The 25704-nt window shown below is 46.3% G+C and overlaps 1 protein-coding gene across 17 annotated transcripts in view; it reads right to left on the minus strand.

Annotated features, from left to right (window-relative positions):
- Arhgef11 (Rho guanine nucleotide exchange factor 11) overlaps window positions 1-25704 on the minus strand; it is a 125821-nt gene that overhangs the window by 31336 nt on the left and 68781 nt on the right. For 9 of the 17 annotated variants that reach the window (XM_045138053.1, XM_045138042.1, XM_045138048.1 and 6 more), the window contains exons 2-13: window positions 25042-25074; window positions 23411-23425; window positions 23004-23095; window positions 21853-21951; window positions 18996-19045; window positions 18017-18074; window positions 15117-15298; window positions 14467-14538; window positions 8828-8947; window positions 7216-7261; window positions 6147-6223; window positions 4919-5056 (exon numbers count right to left, since the gene is read on the minus strand). In XM_045138053.1, coding sequence (XP_044993988.1) covers window positions 4919-5056; window positions 6147-6223; window positions 7216-7261; window positions 8828-8947; window positions 14467-14538; window positions 15117-15298; window positions 18017-18074; window positions 18996-19045; window positions 21853-21951; window positions 23004-23095; window positions 23411-23425; window positions 25042-25074 — 982 coding nt within the window. The remainder of the gene's footprint in view (window positions 1-4918; window positions 5057-6146; window positions 6224-7215; window positions 7262-8827; window positions 8948-14466; window positions 14539-15116; window positions 15299-18016; window positions 18075-18995; window positions 19046-21852; window positions 21952-23003; window positions 23096-23410; window positions 23426-25041; window positions 25075-25704) is intronic. The other 8 variants (XM_045138055.1, XM_045138050.1, XM_045138049.1 and 5 more) reach the window with 6 other exon arrangements.

Raw genomic sequence — 25704 nt, forward strand, 5'->3', positions numbered from 1 at the left:
AGAATCTGAAAGACCAGTTGCAGTAAGAACTGTGGACTGACTATGCAGGTGCCCAAAAGTGCTTTGTCTGAACTGGGCTAGAGACAGTGTGTAAGAGGCTAGCTGTGTTCTTCCTATATCCTGAGAACTTGAGCAGGGTTGAGTTTAGAAGAAATGACTGGTGTGAGCAGATAAATATGGCACAGAAAGAAATGAAAGCTGGACCTGGCAGAGGAGAGAGATCCTGATCAGGATGAAATGAAAGTTGGGTAGGAGCCATCAACTCCACTCTGCTGTGATTGAGAGACTACCACCACTGAGATTGGGCCAGCTCGTCTACATCTGAACAGCAGACGGAATGCCAATTTTGAAGGAGGGAGGCTGAATGATAGAGCAGCTTTTCCTGCTCGTCAAGGTCAGCTTTATACCCTCACTACTTGGGTTATCAAATTTGGTAGCCTACCTGGTACTATGGGAGTATAACAAATGCAGGAAAGGGTCATTGGATTTGCAACACAGTCTGTTTTTTGGAAACGGCCACTGGGTGATGTGAGGTAGGGTTGCTGGAGTCCCTGCATGGAATCCCAATGGAGCCATGAGGCTGACCTGTGGGTTGCAGTGGAGACCAGAATTTTTGAAATGCCAGGACTGTGAGAAGGCTGCCAAGGAGAGTTGCTGGCTCAGGATGGAATTTTCCCAGGCTGTGAGCACTCAAGCTGCAGGGGCAATTGGAATCCCAGAGACTATGTCACTGGTTACAGATGCTGGACTTGGAGCTAAAGGATTTGATGTTTTCCTTGTCTGTTTTACATTGGTTCAATCTTCCTTTGCAATGCCATCTTTTGCAGTGTGAATGTTTACTCTGTGCCATTACATGTTTTTGGTTTTATAGATCACAGTTAAGAGACACTGGGACTATGGGAATATCTGAATAGTTGGTGTTAATAAGAACCATGGGGACTTTTACATTAGGGATGGTCATCTGTTTATGAGGGCAGGGGCAGAAGGCAGTGGTTTTAATCAGATGTCCTCCATAAATTCATGTGTTCTGAGCTCTTGGTCCCCATCTGATGGTAATCTGGGAGATGGAGACTTTCTGGAGGAGTGTGTTGTTGGGGGCTGGCTTAGGGTTGTTACAGCTAGCTCCTCCTTGCCAAAGTTGGCTCACTTTCCTGCTACTGTTGTTTACCTGATATTGGTATAGAGGTGATTTCCAGATTCTGCTCTGTTGTCTGTCAGTCCCCTGACACCATGGAGCTTTCCTTTGACACTGTAATCCAAAATAAATCCTTTCCTCCATCAGCTGCTTTTGGTCAGACGTCCCAGCAACATGAAGGTAACTACCCCCACCCCCAGCTAAAAATAATTTAGCAGTAAATCCACCTGGGCCTGGATTTTAGTTGGAAGAATTTTTTTCTTTTTCAAGGTAGGGTCTTGCTCTACCCAGGCTGGCTTGAAATTCACTATGTAGTCTCAGGTTGGCCTCAAACTCATTGTGATCCTCCTACCTCTGCCTCCCGAGTGCTTAGATTAAAGGTGTGCACCAACATGCCTGGAGGAAGAAATTTTTTAAAATTATTATAGCCTTAATCTTATTGTTTGTTATTTCTTTTTCCTTTTTTTTTTTTTTTTTTTTTTTTTTTTGAGGTAGGGCCTTGCTGTAGTCCAGGAGGACCTGCAACTCACTATGTAGTATCAGGGTAGCCTTGAACTCATGGTGATCATCCAACCTCTGCCTGCTGTGTTCTAGGACTAAAGGCATGTGCCACCACACCTGGCTTTTTTTTTTTTTTTTTTTTTTTTTTTAGGCAGAGTCTCACCAGGCTGACTTGACACTTAATCGATATCCTAGGCTGGGCCTTGAACCCGAAGTGATCCTCATACCTCCCCCTCATGGGTGAACTACCATGCCTGGCTTGCTTGTCATATTTGCCGAAATTATTTATCACATCTGGATTTAATTTTGGTTGGTCATATTCATATAGAAATTCATTGCTTTCTTTTAGATTTTCCAATTCAGTAAAATGTTAGGGTGCCTTTTATTCTTTAGATTTTTGAGGTATGGTCTCACTCTAGTCCAGGATGACCTAGAACTCACAGAAATCCTCCTAACTCCACCTCCCAAGAACTGGGATTAAAGGTGTGCACCACCATACCCAGCTGGAATGCCAGGGTCTTTTGTTGTTGTTTTCAAGACAGCGTCTCCTCTAGCCCAGTCTGACCTGGATCTCACTCTGTAGTACCAGCAATCCTCCTTTCTCCTTCCTCTGTTTCCTGAGTGCTGAGATTACAATGCCTGGAGAAATGGCAGCTTTTTAAGGTCGTAATGACTTTTTTAATATTTATTTATTTATTTGAGAGTGAGAGACAGAGAAAGAGGCAGATAGAGAGAGAATGGGTGCGCCAGGGCCTTCAGCTACTGCAAACGAACTCCAGATGCATGCGCCCTCTTGTGCATCTGGCTAATGTGGGGTTACGGGGAATTGAGCCTCGAACAAGGTCCTGATTTGGGATTTGGCTTGTTCTTGTTTTTCCAAAGCACTAATATGCTTTATTATTTGAAATCTCTTGGGTTTTTGTTGTTGTTGTTTGTTTGTTTGTTTTGACATAAGGTCTCACTCTAGCCCAGGCTGACCTGGAATTCACTATGGAGTCTCAGGGTGGCCTTGAACTCATGCCGATCCTCCTACCTCTGCCTCCCGAGTGCTGGGATTAAAGGCGTACACCACCACGCTTGGCTTAAATCTCTTGATTTTTTTTTTTTTTTTTTTGAGGTAGGGTCTCACTCTAGCCTAGGCTGACCTGGAATTCACTATGGAGTCTCAGGGTGGCCTCGAATTCATGGCAATCCTACCTCTGCCTCCCAAATGCTGGGATTAAAGGTGTGTGCCACCATGCCCAGCTCTTGATTTTTTAATGTAGGCACTTATAAACTTCCCTCTTAGAACTGCTTTCATTATATCTCATAAGTTTTGGTATTTTGGATTTTCATTTTGCCTTGATTCTGGGAGTTTTTAGATTTCCTTCCTTTTTTTTGGTTTTTCAAGGTAAGTTCTCACTCTGGCCCAGACTGACCTGTAATTCCCTATGGAGTCTCAGAGTGGCCTTGAACTCACGGCGATCCTCCTACCTCTGCCTCCTGAGTGCTGGGATTAAAGGCGTGCGCCACCATGCCCGGCTCAAGATTTCCTTCTTGATTTCTTCAATGACCATAATCTCTTCATCAATGTGTTGTTTAGTCCCCATAAATCTGTATATATTCTATAGTTTCTATTATGTTGGTTTCTAGTGTTATTCCACTATGGTTAGACAGAATACAGAAAATTTTAAATATTCCTGTTTGTAGAGACTTGCCTGGGATTGTAAGTGTGCTCAACAAGCCTGGTGTTCTGTTTTGTGGTTTCTAGGATTGAGCTCAACTTCTCACGCTTCATCAGCTAGGCTACCTACCCAGTGCCTAGTCCACATTTTCACTAATTCACTGCCATTATGAAGTACCCAATGTTACAGGTTTCTCTCTTTTCTTCGTATCTTTCTTGCTTGCTTGCCTGCCTGCCTCCCTCCCTCTGTTTTTTTGAGGTAGGATCTCACTTTAGCCCAGGCTGACATGGAACTTGAACACACAGTAATTCTCCTATTTCTGTGTCCTGAGTGCTAGGATTCAAGGCATGTGCTACCATGCCCAGCCTTTCATTATTCTTTATTCTTTTGGAGACAGGGTCTTGTTGTGAAGTCTGGGTTGGCCTCTAACTCACAATCTTCCTACTTCTGCTATTGGGGTGCTGGCATTACAAGGGTGTGCAACTATGTCTGGGTTAGAGTTTGAATTTTGTCTGTCCCCCAAGGCCCATGTATTAAATGCTTTTATTTGTCTGTCTGTCTATTTTTATGTATTCAGTGCTTTTTTACCAGCTCATGGTGCTATCTGAAGGTGGTAGACCCTTTAAGAGGTGAAGAGGTGGGGGTCTAGTGGAGGAAAGTGGTCACTGGGTGCATGTTCTTGGGCGGGGGAGATGTTGGGACCTCAGTCTCTTTTTTATCTCTTTGCTTACCAGCCACCATGATGTGAACTTGGGCTGTCAGGCTTTACAAGAAAGCATTTTTAACCACTGAGCCATCCATTTCTCCAGCTTCCCAGGTCCTAGTTCTATTCTTCAGAGCAGGCATTTTTTTTAAAATTGTTTATTTACTTGCAAGCAGAAAGAGAGAGAGAAGAGAGACAGAGAGGAAATGGGCATGCAAGGGCTTCTAGCCACTGCAAACGAACTCCAGACACATGTGCCCCTTATGCATCTGGCTTACATGGGTCCTGGAGAATTGAACCTGGGTCCTTTGGCTTCACAGGCAAACACCTTAACTGCTAAGCCATCTCTCCAGCCCCAGAACAGGCATTTTCAAATTAGATTTTCTAGACTCCTGGGCAATATGGAGGAGCCTCTGAAGATGGGGATGGTAGAGGAGTTTGAAAGAGAAAATCCCAGGCACACTAAGCATTGACTTGTTTTTTTAAATTAGGGTCCCAAATAATGTTTTTCATTCCTTTAGTGTACAAAATGGGTTTTATTATGACATTTTCATAATATAGATCATGATACCTTGCTCTCATTTGTATTTTCTTCCCCCATAAAGTTTTGTTTGAAGAACAAGTTTTGCTAAGGAAAGAGGAGCGCTCTGGCAAGACACTGAACAGACCTACTTCCTACTGTATGTGACAGGAACAGACAGACCATGTCCCACACAGAAACTGAGTCGACCCGACTTTCTTCTTCCATTTTTCTATGTTCGTTCTTTCCTATGGGTTCTCAGAGTGACTATCTCAAATTGTGGGTAACGGGGGTGGGTTCACTAATCACAGTAAAGCTGCATCCTGGCAATAGCCCTGCTTCCAAGCACAGTTCTAGACAGGGCAAAGTAACCGCAGGGCGGCTCCGCCTCTCACCTGGTCACTGCATGGGAGCACTGCTCCGTCCGAGCCTTGCCGTTTGTGGTGCTGGGCCAGCCTAGCCAGGATAACGGGGGAGGTGCCAGGACTCTCTAGTCCAAGATCTGACAGTCCTGAGCTCCGATTCACCAAAGCCTAGGAGAACACAGGGTTCTGTGAGAAGAGATCTCATCCCTTCCGCTCTGGCTCAGCTTGCTGGTGATGACTATGCTGACACCACACGGGATTATACTCAATCACACTGAGTCAGCACCACAGCCCTGAGGGAAAGGTTATAATTTGACACACTTTTCTCACAAAGAACCTGGCCTTGCGGAAGGCTAATGATCCCACAGCATACTCCCTGGGTTCAGCCCAGGAGTCTCAGTCCACACTCTCCCACCAAGCACGTCACTTCCCACATAACATGAACTCTGCATGACTCTTAGGACTATACCATCCCCTACCCTAAGGTTTTGGTGACTTTCCCACATATTGGGCCTTTTCCATATATACATCTTTATCTCATTAAAAGGTCAGAAACCGTCAGAATGAAATTCCAATTGTTACCTAAAGCATAAAGTTTTAATACATTTTTTGTTTTTTCCCTCCTGAGGTAGGGTCTCATTCAAGCCCAGGCTGACCTGGGACGCACTCGGTAGCCCAGGCTGTATAGCTCACAGTGATCCTCCTACCTCTGCCTCCTAAGTGCCAGGATTAAAGGTATGTACCACCATGTCTGGAGGCTTTTAATACACTTTTAAGGACTTGTTTCCACATGCACATAATTTGGCTAAGTAGACATGTTGTTGTTACCACCATTACTTCCTCCACACACGTTATTCATTCATACTTTTATATTGCAAGCCATATGAGAGCACTTGGAAGAAAGAGATGACCTCTGGGACCTGACATTCTGTCGACTGCAGACAAGACATGACTAAACATACACAGGTCTGAGGCAGAGGGGCGTGGCCTTGCTCCCAAGCACAGTGGTGATGACACGGTCCTCTGCACTGGCTTCTTCACACAACAAAGCTGACCATGGTGACAAAGCACACATAAGAAAGTGCTTTTGGATCTGGAGCACAATGACTAAATCCCTGGAGCTGGAACTGTAGAGGAGGTGTCTGAATAGTGTGCCAGGGTCTTAGTGTGGCCAGAGGGCAGCAGAGGCCTATAGTGCCCAGGGGAGGCACAGTGAGTACATGAAGTTTACACAGGCCTTGCCCCTGTCTGCACTCACCTCACTGATGGAGGGAAACCGCTCTGTCCCAGACTCCAAGCCACTGTCAGCCTCCTGGGAATCCAGGGAGAGGCGGCCTAAAAATGAGGTTAGACAGGGTTTTTAAATTTTTTTTTTTTTTTTTTTTTTTTGAGGTAGGGTCTCACTCTAGCTCAGGCTGACCTGGAATTCACTCTGTAGTCTCAGGGTGGCCTCGAATTCACTGTGATCTTCCTACCTCTGCCTCCCGAGTGCTGGGATTAAAGGCGTGTGCCACCATGCCCGGCTGGTTTTTAACTTTTTTAAAATATTTTATTTTTATTTATGGGGGGGCGGAGGGAGAATATGTGTGTGCCACGGCCTCCAGCCACTGCAAACAAACTCCAGATACATAAGTCACCTTGTACATTTGGCTAACATGGATTCTGAGGAAGTGAACCTTGGTCCTTTGGCTTTGCAGACAAGTGCCTTAACCGCTAAGCCATCTCTCCTTCCCTAGACAGTTTGTTTTCCCCTCGACATTTTATTTATTTGAGGGGGGAGGGAAAGAATGGGCATGCCAGGGCCTCTAGCCACTACAAACAAACTCCATATGCATGTTCTACCTTGTACATATGGCTAACTGGGTACTGGGAAATTGAACCTGGGTCCTTAGGCTTCTCAGGCAAGTGCCTTAACTGCTAAGCCATCTCTCCAGCCCTAGACATTTTTAAAAAATATTTTTTACTTATTTGCAAGCAAATAAGATATATATATACAGAGAATGGGCATGCCAGGTCCTGTAGCCACTGCAAATGAACTCCAGATGCATGTACCACTTTGTGTATCTAACCTTACGTGGGTACTGACTGGAGAATCAAACTTAAAGGTTGTTAGGTTTTGCAGGCAGGCACCTTAACCACTGAGTCATCCATCTCTCCAGCCCTAGACTTTTTTTTTTTTTTTTTTTTTAAATTTTAAAAAGCTCTAGTAGGGCTGGAGAGATGGCTTAGCAGTTAAGTGCTTGCCTGTGAAGCCTAAGGACACCAGTTCTGCCCCATGCGGACCCAATAGATAAGAAACCTATGGGATGGGGGAAAGGGTGACTCACCTTCTGATGGTCTCTGTCCGGGGTCACCATAGAATGGAAATATTTCCTAAAAGAGAAAGGACCAGGGGATGGGCACATTCTGTGAGCCTCTCCCTGTTGTGTCCCTCCTACAATCAGAGTCATGTTCACTTGTTGTTAGTGGCTAGTTCTGGCGCAGTGCCTCGGAAATACCCAGCTAGCAGAGGCAAGTGCTTCATGTGGGCAGTCTGAGAGGACGGTGACCCCTAATGTGGACACAGAACTTTACAGTTATTAGCAAAATGCAAAGGCCTCGTTTCATCTTTCACCCTGGACCTCAAAGCACTTACTGCCTTACTTGGACAGGGCTTACAGGAAGAGAGAGACCTAACCATGAACGTGCACAAAACCTCAACCCTGCACCGAATGAAGATGAGAAACATTGACCTGTAGATATGCTGAGTACTACCAAATGTTGGCCTGGGGCTTAGCGCTCAGCCACTGTGAGGGACGTGACCCTGCACTTCCCTAGACAGCGTCTCATCTTTCATCAGCTCAGGTAAGACAGTTACTTCCATGCTACAAATGAGGAAACAGAAGCTCTGACGTTCAGTAACTCACCCATGCTACATAGTACACCAATTCCAAAGCCAATTCTGATTGGGAGCTTAGGTCTCCCAGCTCCAGGTTGTGTCTCAGACTTACCACCTCATGGAAGCACCCACAGTGGCAGTGACAACTCTCTCTCACACACACACACACACACACACACACATGCACGCACGCCCTCACACATACATGTGAACGCACCCACGCACGTCCGTGCTTCAGTTTTGACAGCACCCTACTAGGTGGGTTCTGTTGCGATCTCCATTGTATAAATGAGTAAACTTCTTGTAACTTGCCAATGAACCTGACACGTGGCAGGAACTAGAGCTTGGAGTTGAAGTTAGGCGCCTGTGGCACAAGCTAAGCTCTGGCACACCATGCAGCGTGGAAGTTCTACGAAAGTGAACATTTTGAAGTGTGCTTGCCTGCTTCCCCAACCCCCAATGTTTCTGACTGGGAGAAAAGCCATAAGCAATTTCTACTGGTTTGGGCCAGTACTGTTCTTGGAGACTACAATTATTTTCTATTTACCCTAAGCACTGAGGCTTGACAATACACACAAGACCCTAATAGCAAACTGCCTGGTGAGAGCAGATCAAGAAGTTGCTCCTGGCCGCTGATGCAGACCCTCTGCTGACGGGGATCCTTTACCGAGACTGATTTGGACAGCACTATGTTCCTGAGGAGATCCTGTGAGAAAAGACTACCAGATCCAGTAAGGCCAGGGTAGAAATACACACCAGCCTTGAGGATACTACTCAGAGAAGAGAGAATTAGGAGACTAAAACAGACTATCTGATTTGCTTCCTTTCTTTTCAGTGTGACTGTGAGCTCTTGGAAGGGAAGAAGCAGGTGTCTCTTTATGTGGGTCATGGTAGTGCTTTGCCCCTTGGGCACTAAATAAAGGCTATAGGCCTTTGTTCCTTTATCAAACACTAAACACATGCTACATGAGCTTTGAGTCCTGCCCCAGCTCAGGAAGCTTCTGCCTAAAACCTCCTCCTACTGCTGGTGTCACTGCTGGAGCTGCGCCTACTGCACTCACCACTAAGCCACCAGTCTCCTGCTGGATCTTCTGTTGTAACTGAGTGACTCGCCGCCGGGCACCTTCGATCTGCTCTTCCAGCAGGCTGGCAGGATTCCGGCTATACACCTCACAGATACGCTAGGGAAGGGTGAGGAAGAGGAAAAGGAAGAGGAGAAGGGGAAAAGGCACAGAGGTAGTTAGCAGAAAACGGATGACTGACCAGCGGGAAGAACAGGCAGTTATTCCCAAACAAAGAGGAGAGAAGAGAGATTTCTGCCTGTTAGTAAATATACGTCATTTCACCACTGTTTAGGGTCAGGAAAAGGGGTGAATGAAGCAAAACAGTATAGGAGGAGGAGGAAGACGACAAAGCACCAAGACTGCCCTAATCTGACCCCTCTCCAAGACCTGGGTGAGTTTCCCAGCAGCTTAAATAAGGCCTTTCTTTTTTTTTTTTTTTAATGTTTAATTATTTATTTGAGACAGAAAGAGGCAGATGTGTGTGAGAGAGACATCGAGGGAGAGAGAATGGGTATGCCAGGGCATCCAGCCACTGCAAACGAACTCCAGATGCATGTGCCAAAATAAGGCCTTTCTCGACTCCCACTCAGTCATGAAATAACAAAGTGGCTGTTCAGATCACCACACAAATGTGCTAGAGCAACCTTCCAATCCGCGAGAACCCCAGGAGAGGAGAAGCTGCCTATCATCTGGAAGCTTCTGGAGAGCAGGTACCATCCGCTTGTCACACACTCTCTCAGCACGCAGCAGAGTAGAGGGAGCACAGGAGCCAGAGACCCCGATGCTGAATTCTGGATCCGCTGTCTACAGCTGTGCAAGCGCGGGCAAGCCTGGGTGCGACCTCAACATCAGAGCCGAGAGGGCATCCCTGGCTCAGGGACGACTTCAAGGTATAAGTTAGCTCACATGCTTAACAGAGTGTCGGTGGCATGGTTATATGCTCACATATTCATGCTTTTGTACAAAAGGGGTCACCAATAAAGCTGCCTAAAAGCATGAAATGCTGGGTTCACACGTGAGCTGACGCTTCCTGCTGCTGGCGGCCATACTAAGTGCCTTACAGGTTGGGTTCAACCTTTCTACACCTATCAAACCCCAGCCACGCCCTCAACCCCAGCAGCTGTCACCTGGGAGCACTGCCCCAACCGCACTCCACTGAAAACATCGGCAGTCTCTACTCCTGCCTCAGCATGGAAGCTGGATCTTCTACCGAGGAAAGCCTCTGAAGCTTCAGGCACTGCCTGGACACCGCTCACGTGCCTCCAATGTCTCCTTTTTCCAATGTCTCCTTCCCTTTCTCCACAAAGACACTCTACTTCTCTGACTTACACAATCACCATGAATCCCTTTCCATCAACACATCTCTAGCCACAGCCCCATTTTCCCTCCTTTCTTCAAGTCTCCTGTGCCTCGTTTTGCAGTTTCTCTTCTACATAACAACCAAGTGTCTTTGCCAGCACCTCATGTGGCTGCTCTTTAAGATCAAGCATGACAGATGGCAAAGGGGTGACAGCAGAGGTTGGTACTGTGTGCCACAAAGAACACAGGTCCCCAACCCATTCTTAGCTCTCTCCTCTCTGCCCTGGTGCTGTGGATGATCTCAGCCAGACTCCACTGTCAATGACCCAAGGAGACCTGACTCTCATTTCTTCTGAGTTAGGTTCCTGTCATTTATCTGAACGGCTCACAGGCACCCCAAGGCTGACCTTCCTTTCTTTCCCTAAACATGTCCCCATCCCCCAGCTTATCCCATCCGTAACAACCCTCCAAGTTTGGGGCCACCTTTTATTCTTTCTTTACGGCTACTACATTCCCTGACAAGACCCCTGAGATGTCATCTACCTGTTCTCTCCTTCTTGCTTTGACTTCTGTTCTTGTCAAGTCTGTGGTCATATATGACCATAGCCACCAAGACTTCTTCATGACAATTCACGTAACATTTCTCTCAAGGGCATGGGTTTGAAAATGTGATCAGTCCCCCACTCAAGACCCTCTGAAAACTCCCTGCCTTCTGCAGAGACTGCAAGACTCATGACCTGCAACTCCCCATCCGCACTGCATTTTCAACACGCTAGCTGCAGCGGAGTGAACCTGCATCACTTCCTGAAGGTTCCTAATTAATAACTGCACAAATATTCTTTTTTGCTACTATACTATGGTGTTAAAAACTTTTAAAATTGCCAATGAGATGTAATTCATCTAACAGAAGTTTCTTAAATTCTATAGTATACTGTTTTTGGTTTGTTTGTTTTTGTGGTTTTTCAAAGTAGGATCTCACTCTAGCTCTGACTGTTTACTATGTAGTCTCAGGGTAGCTTTGAACTCACAGCAATTTTCCTACTTCTGCGCCTCCCAAGTGCTGGAATTAAAGGTATGTGCCACCATGCCTGGATTATACTGTTTTTATTTTTATTTTTATTTATTTGAAAGAGAGAGAGAATGGACACACCAGGGCATCTAGCCACTGCAAACAAAGTCCAGATGCACGCACCACTTTGTGGTCCTGGTCCACTTATGTAAGTCCTGGGGAATCGAGCCTTGGCCCTTTGGCTTTGCAGGCAAGTGCTTTAACTGCTAAGCCATCTCTCCAGCCCAATCCAGTGGTTTTTAGTACAGTCACAGAGTTGTGCAACCATTCTCACTATCAAATTCCAGAACATTCCTAGTATTCCACTAAGAAAGCTAGTATCTGTAAGCAGTCACTGCCACTTTCCCCCTTCGTCTACCTTCTGGTAACTACTATCTATTTTCTGTCTTTGAGGATTTGCCTGTCTGGGAACTCTGTACAGAAGGACTCTCACCATTTTTGGACTTTCTTTTCTGACACCTCTCACTTAGCATGTTGGCACAGTTCTTCCAGTCACCGCATCTACTGGTATCTTTCCTCTTGTGGTGGCTGGACCCTTCCCATTGGTGGGTAGGCCACATGTTTATCTTTTCATCAGCTAACAGACGGTGGGTTGTTTCTTTCTGGAAGTTGTCTTGAATGTGTCTGTGCATGTTTTTGTGCGAATGTGTTCTCAACTGTTGTGACTATTTGCCAAGAAGTGGATTTGCTGGGCCATGTGTTTAACATTTTGAAGAACTGTCTAACTTTTCTTTGTCACTATACTGCTTTATTTACTGCATTATTTTTTTCCAATTTTTTTTATGAGAGAGAGGGAGAGAATTGGTGTACCAGGGCCTCCAGCCTCTGCAGTCGAACTGCAGACACTTGTGCCACCTCGTGCACATGTGCAGCCTTGAGCGTGTTTGTCACCTTGTGTGTCTGGCTTACATGGGATCTGGAGAGTCAAACATGGGTCCTTGGGCTTTGCAGGTAAGTGCCCTAACCGCTAAGCCATCTCTCCAGCCCAGCTGTACTTTTTTATATTGCCACTGTCAGTGATGTAAACAGATTAGGACAGTGAGTAGGTAGACAAAATAGAACCAGGTACTTCTCAGCTTTGCTTACAACCCTATGGACCTCTCACTGACCACTGGTCTGGCTATGACAATGTTAATGACAAGGACTGGGATGATCTCACTCTGATTATCACCCTCCTTCATGGTGACAGGGATGCGCTTACTGGCCTCTTATTCATATTTCTGAGACCGGTTTTCACTACAAAGGCCAAGCTGGCCTCTAACTGCAATCCTGTTTCAGACTCGCAAGGCCCAGGACTGATTACAGGCACGTGCCACCAGGCCTGGCCCAAACGTCATCTTTAGGGAACTACTTGTTCAAATTCTTTGACAATCTTATAGGCACACACATAAACAATTCAGAACAAGAACCAAGTTTACAACAAGTATACTAAAAACTAATTATATAACAGTATTTTGTATTAATTAACTTTCTGACTTTTTCTTCCCCCTTTTTCTCAGTGGTGGGTGGAGAAAAAAAACCTTTTATTGACAACCTCCATACATATACACAATGTAGCTTTGATCATTTTCTCCACCCACTACCCCCTTCCAAAGTTTTACTTGGGTTGTCTTTTTGCTGTTGAGTTGTAAGAGTCCTTTACAGACTCTGGTAATTAGATATTCAACAAATATATGATGTTTAAATGTCCTTTTACTTTGTGTTTAGTTCTGAATATACCTCATGATCCCCATGATCCCTATGGAGCCTGTGCTTTTAATATCAGATCAAAGAAGCCAGTACTAGGTCCAAGGTCCCACCAAGATGAATGCACATCATTTCCTTATAAGAGCTTTACAGTTCTTTTGGTTTTTAGGTTGTTTTTGAAGGAGGGTCTCACTCTAGCCCAGGCTGACCTGGAACTCAGTCTGCAGTCCAGGTTGGCCTCAAACTCACAGTGATCCTCCTACCTCAGTGCTGGGATTAAAGGTGTGTGCACCACACCTGGCTTGAGTTCTGAAGTTTTTAAAATTAGTGTTAGTCATTACTTTTACGTCTCTGACCCACTGTAACATTTTGTTACCCATGTGAAGTAAGGGTACAAATTCACTCTTTGCATGGAGATACCCAGTTACCTCAGCATCATTGATTAAAAAGACCACTCTTTCTTCTCAATTGTCTTGGCACCTTTGTTGAAAATGCATTGACCAAAAATGTCTGGATTTATTTCTGAACTCTTAAATTCTAGCCCTCTCACGTACAGGCTAGCCTGACACTGCAGTGTCTTGATCACTGCATGTCAACGCACGAGCACGAGCACGTGTGACACGGCACCTGCACTCCGTGTCTTGTGGCACCACTAGGGAAAGGGTGCACCCCTGCTCCCAAGACTGCTGCCCTTCACCGCTCCCACACAGTACCTAGCAAGCTGCGAGAAAGCAACGCGGCCCAGTTTGTTTTCTCTGTGCCCCTGACCTAAGCTGCTCCTTCACTGACATTCCCCCTCACGCCTTCTGTCTACTGACAGGCTGCTCTGCAAGGCCCAACTGAATACAATCCCCTTTTTGAAACTTTCCCACGAGCCACTCTTAATTAATTGCTCTTTTTTTGGGAGGGGTAAACTCTGTTCTACCTACTTTCCCTCTTATTATAATTTGAATTTTCCTCCATTAGATTTTAAATACACTAAGGGCCTGATCTTCTCCAGTTCTCTGCACCACAGAAGCAAGGCTTTATGTATGACGAACAGCTACAGAGTGAGCCACTCCAGACAAACTCCTCCTGGCCTCAATGTACATCGTTTTCTATGCCAGAAAGCTCTCTCCCCTTTCACCAATGATGTTCCCACCACTACCCACCCGGCCCAGCATCCACTTACTCATGCCTACCTGCCACACTTCTTTCCTTTCCATTCTTTGGAAACCTCCAAGAACAACTCCAACCGACTCCGAACTGCCTCCATTTTACTTTTCCCTCAGTTTAATCTGTTTCCTTATTTGCATTTAGCCTATGTGTTCATTGTCCTATCCATTCCCCTCATCTGCTTTACCAAGCTCGGGCCAATGGCAAGTCTTCGGCAGTCCTCCAGTTCTCCTTGTTTTGGTTGGGGACTGTGAGTGTGCAGGTGAGTGCTCCACCCCCATGCCAGGCCCTGGCTCTCGAACGTTCCTAAGGTGGTCGTTTCCGTGGCTGGCATGGCCCGTGGGCAGCTGTACATACTGGCAGGGTGCTCTGCTACATTATGGCTTCGCTAAGGTCATGGCCAGTCGACCTTCAGCAGGGACCTCACCTGTAACTCTTTTTCCTCCTGCCTCAGCATATTCCTGAGGATCTGGGTGGCATGTTTTTGAACTTCAGGATCCTAGGAATGGAAATACAACAGTAGTGAGACTTGGGGACTAGCTTAGTTATTTTCCTCTCTTGTACCATCTGACTCCTGAGTAACAGGGCATGAGAGCGGAGCCTGAGTCATGAGTGCATTTCATGTCATATTCAGCTCCTTGTTGGAGTGAAGCAAACGTAAATCTGATCTTGACTCCTGAACTTCCTACGGCCTGGGTAGTCATCAGCTCTGGCATCAAATTGTTTCCTGACACCTCCTCTCCAACCAGGAGCACCTGCTACCCACACTTTCCCACACTCCCTTCCATCCCTGGAGGCAGGAGGGAGTTCTCAGAGGGCCTCTGGAGTGTCGTGCACACATTTAGGAAGCACTCCAAACCCACCTGATAAACCCTCAGATGTATTCACGGGGGAGGGCACCATAGCACGGCACATCTTCTCATGCAGGCTTCAGTTTTGTTCGACTGTTCGGTGTGCTCATGGCTCCTTGGTAGGGTTCTGGCTCATCTCTCACTTCCACAATCTCATTCAACTTAAGCCACTGGGAAGCTCTTCAAGGGACCCCACAGTGAGCAGAGTGAGGCAGAGAAGTATTACCTGGAGAGGTTTGGGTCCTGTGATGTGCTGCGGAGGTGGCAGGGGTGGAGGAGGTGGTGGCGGTGGCGGGATTGTGGCGGTGACTCGGGGGACTCCAGTCAGAGATGGGTCCTGCTGGAGCCCAGAGACATCAACAGAGGAAGGTGAAGAGCCCAGGAGAGTCAGTGCAACGTAAGCACCAGCTAGAGGAAAATAAAGAGAGTTTTGCTTCACGTGGTAGTCTGAGCATGAGGTATCACCACAGCCTGGAGGAGGTGCGTCCCTTGGAGCATTCTACCCCAGGGCTGCTACCTCCCAGCTGCTGTGGCAGGCTGTGATGTCCAGCCTCTGCTCTACCTTGCCATGATGAACTTCCCCTTGAAACCATAAGCTGAAAATAAACCCTTTCCTCACATCAGCTGCTTATGGCTGGGTGTTTTGTCCCAACGATAAGAAAGTGATGGCTACACCTGAGCAGCACTATTCTGGAAAGGAGCTATTTAGGCTGCAAGGGAAGGGTTGCTTTCCCCCTTGTCATTAAGCTTCATGGAGTTCTCAATTAAAAAAAAAAATTAAAAGTAACTGGGGGCTGGAGTGAAGCCCTAGTGGTTAAGAGCAGGTCTTGTGTAAGCATGAGGACCCGAGAGACTGCCTGTGGTCCCCAGGACTCGCCTGAGCAGCTGGGTGTGGCCATGTGCATCTGTGACCCCAGTGGCATAAGGGAGAGAGACCCAAGGAGTGCTGCTGGAGTTCATGAAGGAGAAGGAAAGGGAAAGCTCCAGTACTAGTAAGAAACGGTGGCTTACATAGGAACAGGACCAGAGCAACAGAGGGGGACCCCGGCATTTTGCACTGGCCACCACAGGTGACTGCCACAGGGGAGTGTGTAAGGTGCCACGTGGGCATGTACACATGCATATACCACACACATCGCATCAACACACATATAAAAGTTTAAAAAAGGGTTGGAGAGATGGCTTAGCGGTTAAGCGCTTGCCTGTGAAGCCTAAGGACCCCGGTTCGAGGCTCGGTTCCCCAGGTCCCACGTTAGCCAGATGCACAAGGGGGCGCACGCGTCTGGAGTTCGTTTGCAGAGGCTGGAAGCCCTGGCGCACCCATTCTCTCCCTCTCCCTCTGTCTTTCTCTCTCTGTCTGTCGCTCTCAAATAAATAAAAATTAAAAAAAAAAAAGTTTAAAAAAATGTTTTGTGTGTTTACATGTGTGAAATGGCTGTGCCACTGTGTGTGCGGCAATCTGAGGACAACTTGTGGATCAATGAGGCAGGCAGGGTTCCTCTCTGGACCTGGGCTCTGCTATTGTTCACTGTGAGCTTCCTGGACAGTCTCCTGTCTCTGGCGCCCATCCTGCCGTCAGCGTGCTGGGACTACCGATGACCACCATGGCCTCTGGCTTTCTACGTGGTGTTTAGGGAGTAAACCATGCACTTGGGCTCCAGTGGAGAGCACTTTATGCCCTGAGCCATCTCCCTGGCTCCAATTTTCATCACTTTAAAAGCTCTGACCATCTCTAGCTCCTGCCTTCTTGCTATGCATCGACCAAATCACTTCCTTTCCTTTTAAAAAAATATTTTATTTATTTGTTTGAGAGAGAGAGAGAGAGAGGCAGACAGAGAGAAAGAATGGATATGCCAGGGCTTCCAGCTACTGCAAACGAACTCCAGATGCATGTGCCACCTTGTGGTGGGTTCTGGGGAATTTAACCTGGGTCCTTTGGCTTTGTAGGCAAGTGCCTTAACTGCTAAGCCATCTCTCCAGCCCTTCACTTCCTTTATGCAAATAACAAAATGAAATTTCTATCCATAACTATTTGGAAACACTCCCTATGGACCACCTCATCCACCCTTCATTTCCTCTAGTACTGTTTCTTTCTTTCTCTTTTTTCCTCCTTCTCCTCCTCCTTCTTGGCTTTCAATATTTTTATTTTTATTTATTTATATGTGTGTGTGTGAGAGAGAGAGACATAAAGAGAGAGAATGGGCATACCAGGGATTCAAGCCTCTGCAAACAAACACCAGATGCATGCGCAACCTTGTGTAGCTGGCTTACATAGGTCCTAAGGAATTGAACCTGGGTTCTTTGGCTTTGCAGGAAAGCACCTTAACCGCTAAACCATCTCTCCAGTCCTCTTCTTGGCTTTTTAGACAGTCTTGCTATGTAGCCCAAGCTAACCTTGAGTTTGCAATCCTCCTGCCCCAGCCTCCTAGGTGCTGGGACTATAAGCTTACACCACCATGTCCAGCTTGTTTCCTTATTTTGTTAAACTAAGCAGTCGATGTAAAGCACCGGCACACAGTGCAGGTGCCCAAATTCTAGCCTTCCACTATCTCAACTTCTCATGGCCTTCATTGTTCCTTTGGTGGCTTTGATTATCTGCATAGACTCAATTGTTGGATATTCCTGGCTACAAAATATTTTTGTGCCTCTCCCTCTCCCATAGGAAGATGATGAGAAAGAATGTGAACAAAAGCCAGGCATGGTGGCGCACGCCTTTAATCCCAGCACTTAGGACGCAGAGGTAGGGGGATCGCCATGAGCTTGAGATCACCCTGAGACGACATAGTGAATTCCAGGTCAGCCTGAGCTAGAGTGAGACCCTACCTCGAAAAACCAAAAAAAGAATGTGAACAAGGAAAAAATGGCATTTAAGTGATATGTCTCAGGAGGATATGGTCTAAACAGAGCAGCACCGATGGGTGTACTACTAAAATGAAGATAAAAGACTGTGAGACTGACACTGTCTGTACTTGACCCACACTAAGGTAACTGACCGTGAGAGACTGACTCTACAGGAACCTCACTGGGGTTTCTGGTAGTTTAGGTGAATCACTCCATGTCGAGACTCTAGATGTGATTTCAGCTCTCAGTATCTACTTTCTTTAGCTGTTACTCTCACCTACTTACATTTGATAAGCTTCACCACCTCCAGGTGTGAGCTATTGGTCACCATGGTGCCATTGACCTGTTGGAGATACAGATAATATTGAGCAATAGTACTGGAAGCCTAAGGGCTTTTCTCTAAACTCACAATGCTGCTCCCCCCTCACCCCCCACCCGAGGTAGGGTCTCACTGTAGCCCAGGCTGACCTGGAATTCACTATGTAGTCTCAGGCTGGCCTCAAACTCACAGTGATCCTCTGTCTCCCAAGTGCTGGGATTAAAAGCGTGTGCCACCATACCTGGCACAATGCTACTTCTTTAGGAAGCCATTTCCAATGTGCTATGGCCACCTCCTCTTTCCTAATTTCTAGACTTCACATTACAAGTTTGTTCCAAGCTGGCCTGTAAGTTTTCTGAGAAGACCTAATACCAGCATTCATGTGTTGAGTCACACATGGGCATATCCACTGGCTCTAACTGCTTCTTCCTCACTAGAGGACTGGCAGCCTCTACATCCAGGATCCCTTATGCTTCTAGGACTCCATTTTGCAGAAACAGACCTGAATATACCAGGAAGATCCTACCTAGCAGTTCTGAATAGACAAAGACCTCAGGTCTGCAATGTGTGCAGGGCAGACTGTCAAGGTAAGAATCTGAAGGCTTGGGTCCTTTAGTGGCCACCGCTGCTCCCTCTTGACTTTATTTTTTTGTCATCTGTGAAATGAGGATAAATAAACTAGTCTAGAAGCTCACCCACTTCAGGCTGGAAGGGCCTAGAACATGGAACCCAGCTTTTTTCATCTTTTCTCTTTCTTCCCATCCCGTGGGCTCCCTGTCATGGTGCCACCTCGGCTCTTTGGCTGCCTGAGAGCCAATATCAAAATGGAAGTGCAGGATAGGCCAAGCCAAGAGGTGCCCTGGGCCTGCAACCTAAGTGAAGTGCGGGGGAGGTTAGCCCTGTACCTGTGCCTCTCCGGGACAGGGGGATGTCAGGAACACTCACTTTGATGATGCGGTCCCCCTCTTTCACACCGGCTTTCATGGCTGCACCTCCTATAAGGAGAAGAGCTGGTCAGCAGAGCCCCGGAACCTCTCCCGTAAGCCACCACATTCACACAAAGGCCTTTCAGATCACTCCCTCTGAAATTTCCACTCATTTCTCTGTATGAGCAATGCAAATACAACTGTGACCCAGCAATACGATGACTTCTAAGCTAGAGAGAACTACATAAGGCAACACCTGCTGCTCTTCCCCCACCTAGCTCAGAAGCCAGAATTCTGACAACCAATCATTGTGGGGGGCAGGCAGAGCTAGGCTCTGAGGAGAGTATGCGTGCTTTATTTGAATACATCTATCTAGATAGGTTTCAAAGTTGGGCATTCAGTAGGAAGTTGAGTTTACTATACTAAATATAACTAGTAAAATAGTTAATATTAATGACTATGGAGAAACGGATTAAAACAAGATCTTTTAAACTTGTGGTTCATTAGTCTTGTAAAGTTCACAAAAACATTATGTTGAAGGTTCATATCATTAGAGATAATGACATTTAAAAATAAATTTTTAGACTACTGACAGTTTCTCCCTTTGAAAAGGACCAGAGTAGTGGCTTCTGATGTGTCTGATTTAGAGTGCTCATAAAGAGATGCTCTTGGGCTCAGCGGTTAAGGCACTTGCCTATGAAGCCTATGGACCCAGGTCTGATTCCCCAGGTCCCATGTAAGCCAGATGCACATGGCACTACATGCATCTGGAGTTTGTTTGCAGCAGCTACAGGCCCTGGGGTGCCCATTTACTCTCTGTTTCTCATAAATAAAAAATAAAATAAAATAAAATAAAAAACCATGAAAATCCTGGCTGCTCAGAAGGCTTTAAAACCAACAACAACACATGGTTGTGGCCTCTTCAGGCTGAGGAGCAGCTGGAGGAAGGTGCGGTGGTCACCATAGAGCTGTGCATGGCCACATTCCCAGCTTTAGTTCAAGCCCAGAAAGTACAAGAACCCCACAGCCAAAACAACTTAGTTAGTGAGAGGCATAAAAACTATAGTTTGTGAATTTGCCACAAAAATGATGATTAACTTTTATATCTTGCAGCCATTCATCTAACCAAAACTCTCACAAAGCACATCTAGATGTTTCTAGTATATAAAGAAAAGTCTAGTGATGACTACATTCTAATTTAGCCTTTCAATATGAATGAGACTTAGAACCCCTCATCTGAAACGTGCTACTTCTGGGAAAGTGCTTTCAAGCAGCTTGACACTCTTCCCGACACAGTTACCTAGAACCGAAGCTAGATGGGAAGGAGACATCTCACCTGAACATGTGAAGCTCTAGGGGACTGCCAATAAATTAGTGATTAAAGAATATTAAAATCTTTAAAGGAATCTGAGCAGAAGGACTCATTACACATGAGAATCACTAAGGAAGTTTACTAACAAGAGTATCCTTGGCCTGTTTGTTAGAAAGTGACTCAGTACTTATGTAGCTGAGCCCAGGAATAAGGATTGCAGTCATCCTGGTGCCGGGGTGTTTGTGATGCAGGCCGAGCACAAAGCGCGCTGAATGAGCTAAAGAGACCTACTATGTGGGAGACAGGAGCCCTGCTTCGCTATGCCTGTGGTTTCAATGCCAATCCAGACGAAGCCTCTTCCTGTTTCCTCTCCGAAATGCAGATATAGGTGAATGCATGTGTACATGTGTGTGCATGTGCACCTGTGCACCCCTCCCAACTCTCAAAGCAACAGTGTCCTGCAAATTATCTTTCAGCTCTTTGTACTCTGCTTACTTAAGATGGGGAGGACGGAGAAGCTAACCTCATACAGACTTTCTCTATCTAGCAGAGCCCAGACGGAACGTACAAACTACTGGCAGGTCCACTAGCTCTAGAGGGATATGAAAGAAAACCGCATGGAAAAGGACCTTCCCCAGAAAATGTCAGCTCGCCAAGATGAGAAGCCATCTGTGCACAATCCACACATCTTGCTGTGCTCATACCTTTGAAATTCTTTTTATTTTTCCTATAAACACATTCCATGTATTTCTCCCAAATTATTGCAAGTATATTTCTCCTTCCTTTTTATTCCCAAGGAAATGCAAGTCTGCCCCTACTCTTTCCCATGTTCTACAGGCCAAACCTAGGATGCCCTGAGCACTGGCTCTGTCCTCTCTGCCACACTATAGTTTGCCTCTTTTAGGGATGCTCATTTCAGCCTGAGTCACTGACAATGATGCTACCGCTTGGCATAAACTTGTATATGGTTCTTTTGTACAAAATTACATTACAGATTTGCCTACAATGTCTTCTCACTCTTAATTCCCTTCCCACCAAATTCTTCCCCTATGGATCTGATTTTTTACTTTCAGCTTTCAGACTACCAACATCCTGGTTTTTTTGTTGTTGTTTTTTTTTTTTTCCCTAAGAGGGTGTCCCAAACTGATCAGAAGGGAAGTGAGTATGCCCAGAATCACAAGCTACTCCAATTTCCAATTGTATTTCATTGACCTAATTCCTGACTCAGTATTTATCTCTTGGAAACTTATTACTAAAAACCTTTTGGATCTCTGTGCCGGTTTCAAATGTAAACCTTAGGAGACCAACCCTTAGGTAATGCAAGGTGGGAAGGGGACTGGTTCCTCCGTGGCATCTTCCGAACCGGAGGCGCTCAAGGGGCTCCTCTGATACCAGGTATGTGATGGCTGTTTTGTTTTTGCCAACTGAGGAAACAGGACCCTCAGAAGTTCCACCCAGTATCTCAGCATCATGAAGACATTCCTGCGTGCCGGTGAGGCCACCTCTCACATTCAGGGTGTGTCTGTGGACTGTCTGTGGTTGGCAGGAGGAGCTCGGCACTCACCAGGCCGCACAGACTGCACCAGAACGATGCGATCACCACTGACAGTGAAGCCAAAGCCATGTTGGTCCTTCTGAATGATGACACAGCGTTGGACAAGTCCTGGTGGGGGACAGAAAACAGGGGCTGAGGCAAGCAGCCTTACGGGAAGGTTAGTGTGTTCAAGCCAAGGCCAACCCAGTCAAGTCCTAGCACGTTTCTTCCTGAAGAAGCCTTCCCAGACTAAGTCAGTCCCCAGGACTCATCCTGTTCACAGATACTGCTATCAGTGGCTGGTAAAAAAACCTGCCATCTACAGGTGTGGTGGTACACGCCTTTAATCCCAGCACTCAGGAGGCAGAGGTGGGAGGATCACCATTAAGTTCGAGGCCACCCTGAGACTACACAGTGAATTCCAGGTCAGCCTGGGCTAGAGCAAGACCCTGCCTTGGGGTTATAAAACAACAATAACAAAGAAAAAGTCTGTCATCTCTTTGTACTCTATGCAAGAAATGGCTGTTCTCCACAGGTGCTAGCCCATTTTGGGCCTGTTTGGAGAAGACTAGTCAAAGAAGAGGCAGGGCCAACTCCAATTATGTGACTGAAGACTAATACAGATCAGCATCCTTACTGGGTTGACTAAAAATTTTACGTTGTTATACTCAATGCTTAGTGTCTGGTGTGGCAGAGCTGGTTAGCTCATGCATGATGAGTCATGTTTCAGCCCTTACTAAACCCAGGAAAGAATGTCAGGAGAAACCTTTTATACACCTCCATATTCCTGCATGGAACAAGAAAGCAAGGGGAGGGGCCTGCTGCCTGTCTTCCTTATGAACGTGTGTCAGACGCTGTGCAGTGTGACAGCATTCTGTAACAATGAAAACATGGCTCTAGAGTTAAACAGAACTAATTTCAAGCCTTTATTCTGTTCTCAGTATACACGTGAAGTTGGGCAAGTTTCCTAACTCCTGTGTCTCAGCTTCCTCCTCTGCAAATAAAGTAAATAAAACCTACTTTCTAGGCTGGCGTACGGTTACCATTGATGTAAGACTCGTAACACAATGTCTTGCACACACAGTGTGTGCTCTACACAACGTTCAAGTGCTCTTACTCGAGGTACACGGGTTACACTTGGGTGTATGTGCTGATTGATGCCCAACAAGGCAGTTGGCTACCTGTTGTCTCAGAGGTATCAGAGAGCTGGCGCTGGTGGGAGGGGGATTTGCGGTCAGGTGTGGAATCTCCCAGAGAAGACAGGCTGCTTAACCTGCAAGAAAGAAGGAAAGCACACCAGTGAGCTGGGCAGGGAGGGACCCTTGACAGGAGGCCACGTCAAAGAGGGGCTGGAGTCTTGTACAATGAGAGACCAACCCACCCATTCTGTAACCTGCTCAGTTCAAAAGAAGACTACTCATGTCTCCACTGGTGGCAACACCACCTATCTGGAATCCTGGCCAGCCAGGGCAAGCACAATCTTTTAATATCTAGCAGGGTGTGAAGGGGAATTGCCCTTCCTGGAGTCAGATGACAAAGAGACAAAAGCAAAGGAGTGTGCCACATACATGCATTTGTTGAGTCTTACCAGGCTGCAATGGGGCTGATGGAACAGAACGGAGAGCAGCAGAGAAAATGAATGCAAGAAAAACAAACAGCTGGTTAGTGCTGGGAGATGATCTGCACAAGGAGGAGTCTGAAGGAAGGACATGGCATGCCAGACACACACACAGGCCGACATGAGCACGGCGGAGGCAACCCCCGTGTGAGCGCTCCCTCTCTATCCCTCAATGTGACACAACAGCAGTCTCCAGGATGGCAACTGGGCATTTGGTACTAACCTACTGGGCACCTACAACTTGCACACTACTTTAGAAAAGAGAGGCATGGAAATAGCCTGAGCCTAAGAAAATTCTGTGTATCTTTTGGGTATCACTGGAGAACAGGACTCTGGTCTGTTGGTGGTAGTGTACTTCAATTCCACAGTCACATCTGTTCCTGTGCCAGCTTGAGGCATTTTGCTTTAAAACAATTAAAAGCTGGGCATGGTAGCTCACACCTTTAACTCTAGCACTCAGGAGGCTGAGGTAGGAGGATCACCATGAGTTCAAGGCCAGCCTGGAACTGCAGAGTAACAGGTCAGCCTGAACTAGAGTGAGACCCTACCTCAAAGAATAAAATAAAAAAACAAACAAACAATAAGTCAAACAACAACAACAAAAAAATAAAGACTCCAAAGCTTCAAAGTACCATAGGTCAGAAAAATTCATTGCTTGATCTATTCTTTAATTAGAACCCCAAAGGAATAGGAAAACTCTGATCACGGTAATGGCCCTCGTTTACAGAAAGTATACAAGTTTCCAGCTCCTGAATCAACTGCTTTAACAGGGCATTTTTTTTTTTCCAGCTCGAAAAGGGTAATTTTATCCTAGTGATAACTTATGCATGCACCCACGGTGGCAAAAAACATCAGAAATAATTTCACTGTTCACAATGGGTGACTGGTTAAATAATTTGTTTTATAACAAATATAATGATAAGAAACTTGGCCATGTAGAACTTTATATAAAAAAATTATCTTCATATGTTATTGAGGGGAAAAAGATAGGGCTGAAGAGGTTGCTCAGTAGTTAAAGGCACCTGTCTGCAACGCCTGGTGGCCTGAGTTCAATTCCCCAATACCTACATAAAGCCAGATGCACAAAGTGGCACATGTGTCTGGAGTTAGTTTGCAGTGGCAAGAGGCCTGACATGCCCATTCTCTCTAATAAACAAACAAATATTAGAAAAAAGGAAAAATCAAGATAAAGAATTATGTGGACATTTAAAATGCTAGATAAAAGGGAAAAGGTATTTAGTTTTATACACATAAGCAAAAATGCGAGCCTATCTAAAATAGCACTGGTTGCCACGGGCTGCGGCATGGGACTGGAGACTCCATGTTACATTCTCTTTTATACTCTTTAAATTCTGAACCAAGGGCAGATGCTACCCAACAAACTTGGGTGAGGTGTTGCATACCTACAACCCTGGTCCTTGGAAGTCTGAACAGGAGGCCTGTATGGAGTTCAAGGTTAGCCTGTACTACATAGTGAGCTCCTGGCTGGCCTGGATCACATGGACAGCCTCTGTCTCCAACAAAACAATTTTAAAACACAAAGGAAGGGTTTTTTCCTCCCTCCCTCCCTCCCTCCCTCCCTCCTGGAGGCACCCTCTTACCTGGACAGTTGAGCCTGCTTTTTAGTGGATGATCTTTGGATCAGAGAAAGAAGGACATCAAGGAGAAGAGGGCGGGCGGGGGACCCAGGAGAGAGCAATGCAGGAAAGAAGGAAGAAAAGAGGAAGAAAAACAAAACACAACATAAGCCAGACAAGACATTGAAGAGGACGGGTTCAAAAGAAAAACACAACAGACCTAAGGACCCTGGGCCACAGCACAGCAGTAAGCTTGCTAAAATGCAAATTCACCCTCTCATTTGGCTGCCTAAAGTCTTTCAGAACTCCCTGCTCTGTTCGGGAGTAAGCGGTCATCTTCCCAGCCAGCCTGTTAGCCACAGCACCTACTGGAAGATACAGTAGACGTATAGACAGGTGCCTCTCGGAGCTCCTCCGCGACTCCCAGTGCCTCGCCTTCCCCCACCAGGCTCTCAGCGGGAGCCGCCTGTCTGCCAAGTCCACCATAGCTGACGGTCTCGTTACTGGTGTCCACAGTGCTCAGCAGCACAGAGCTTAGTCCTACTTCCGGTCTCTGCTTTCTCCTGCTCTCTTTCATTGTAATGTCCTCTGGGTTTATTCACACCGTCCTTCCTCCTGCACTGTTGTCTACTACTGTTCCTACAAGCCAGGAAGAAAGTCAGCTTCTATAAGCTGTAACTTCTGTCT

Source organism: Jaculus jaculus, chromosome 19 (assembly GCF_020740685.1).
Source record: "Jaculus jaculus isolate mJacJac1 chromosome 19, mJacJac1.mat.Y.cur, whole genome shotgun sequence".
NCBI classification, from domain to species: Eukaryota; Metazoa; Chordata; class Mammalia; order Rodentia; family Dipodidae; genus Jaculus; species Jaculus jaculus.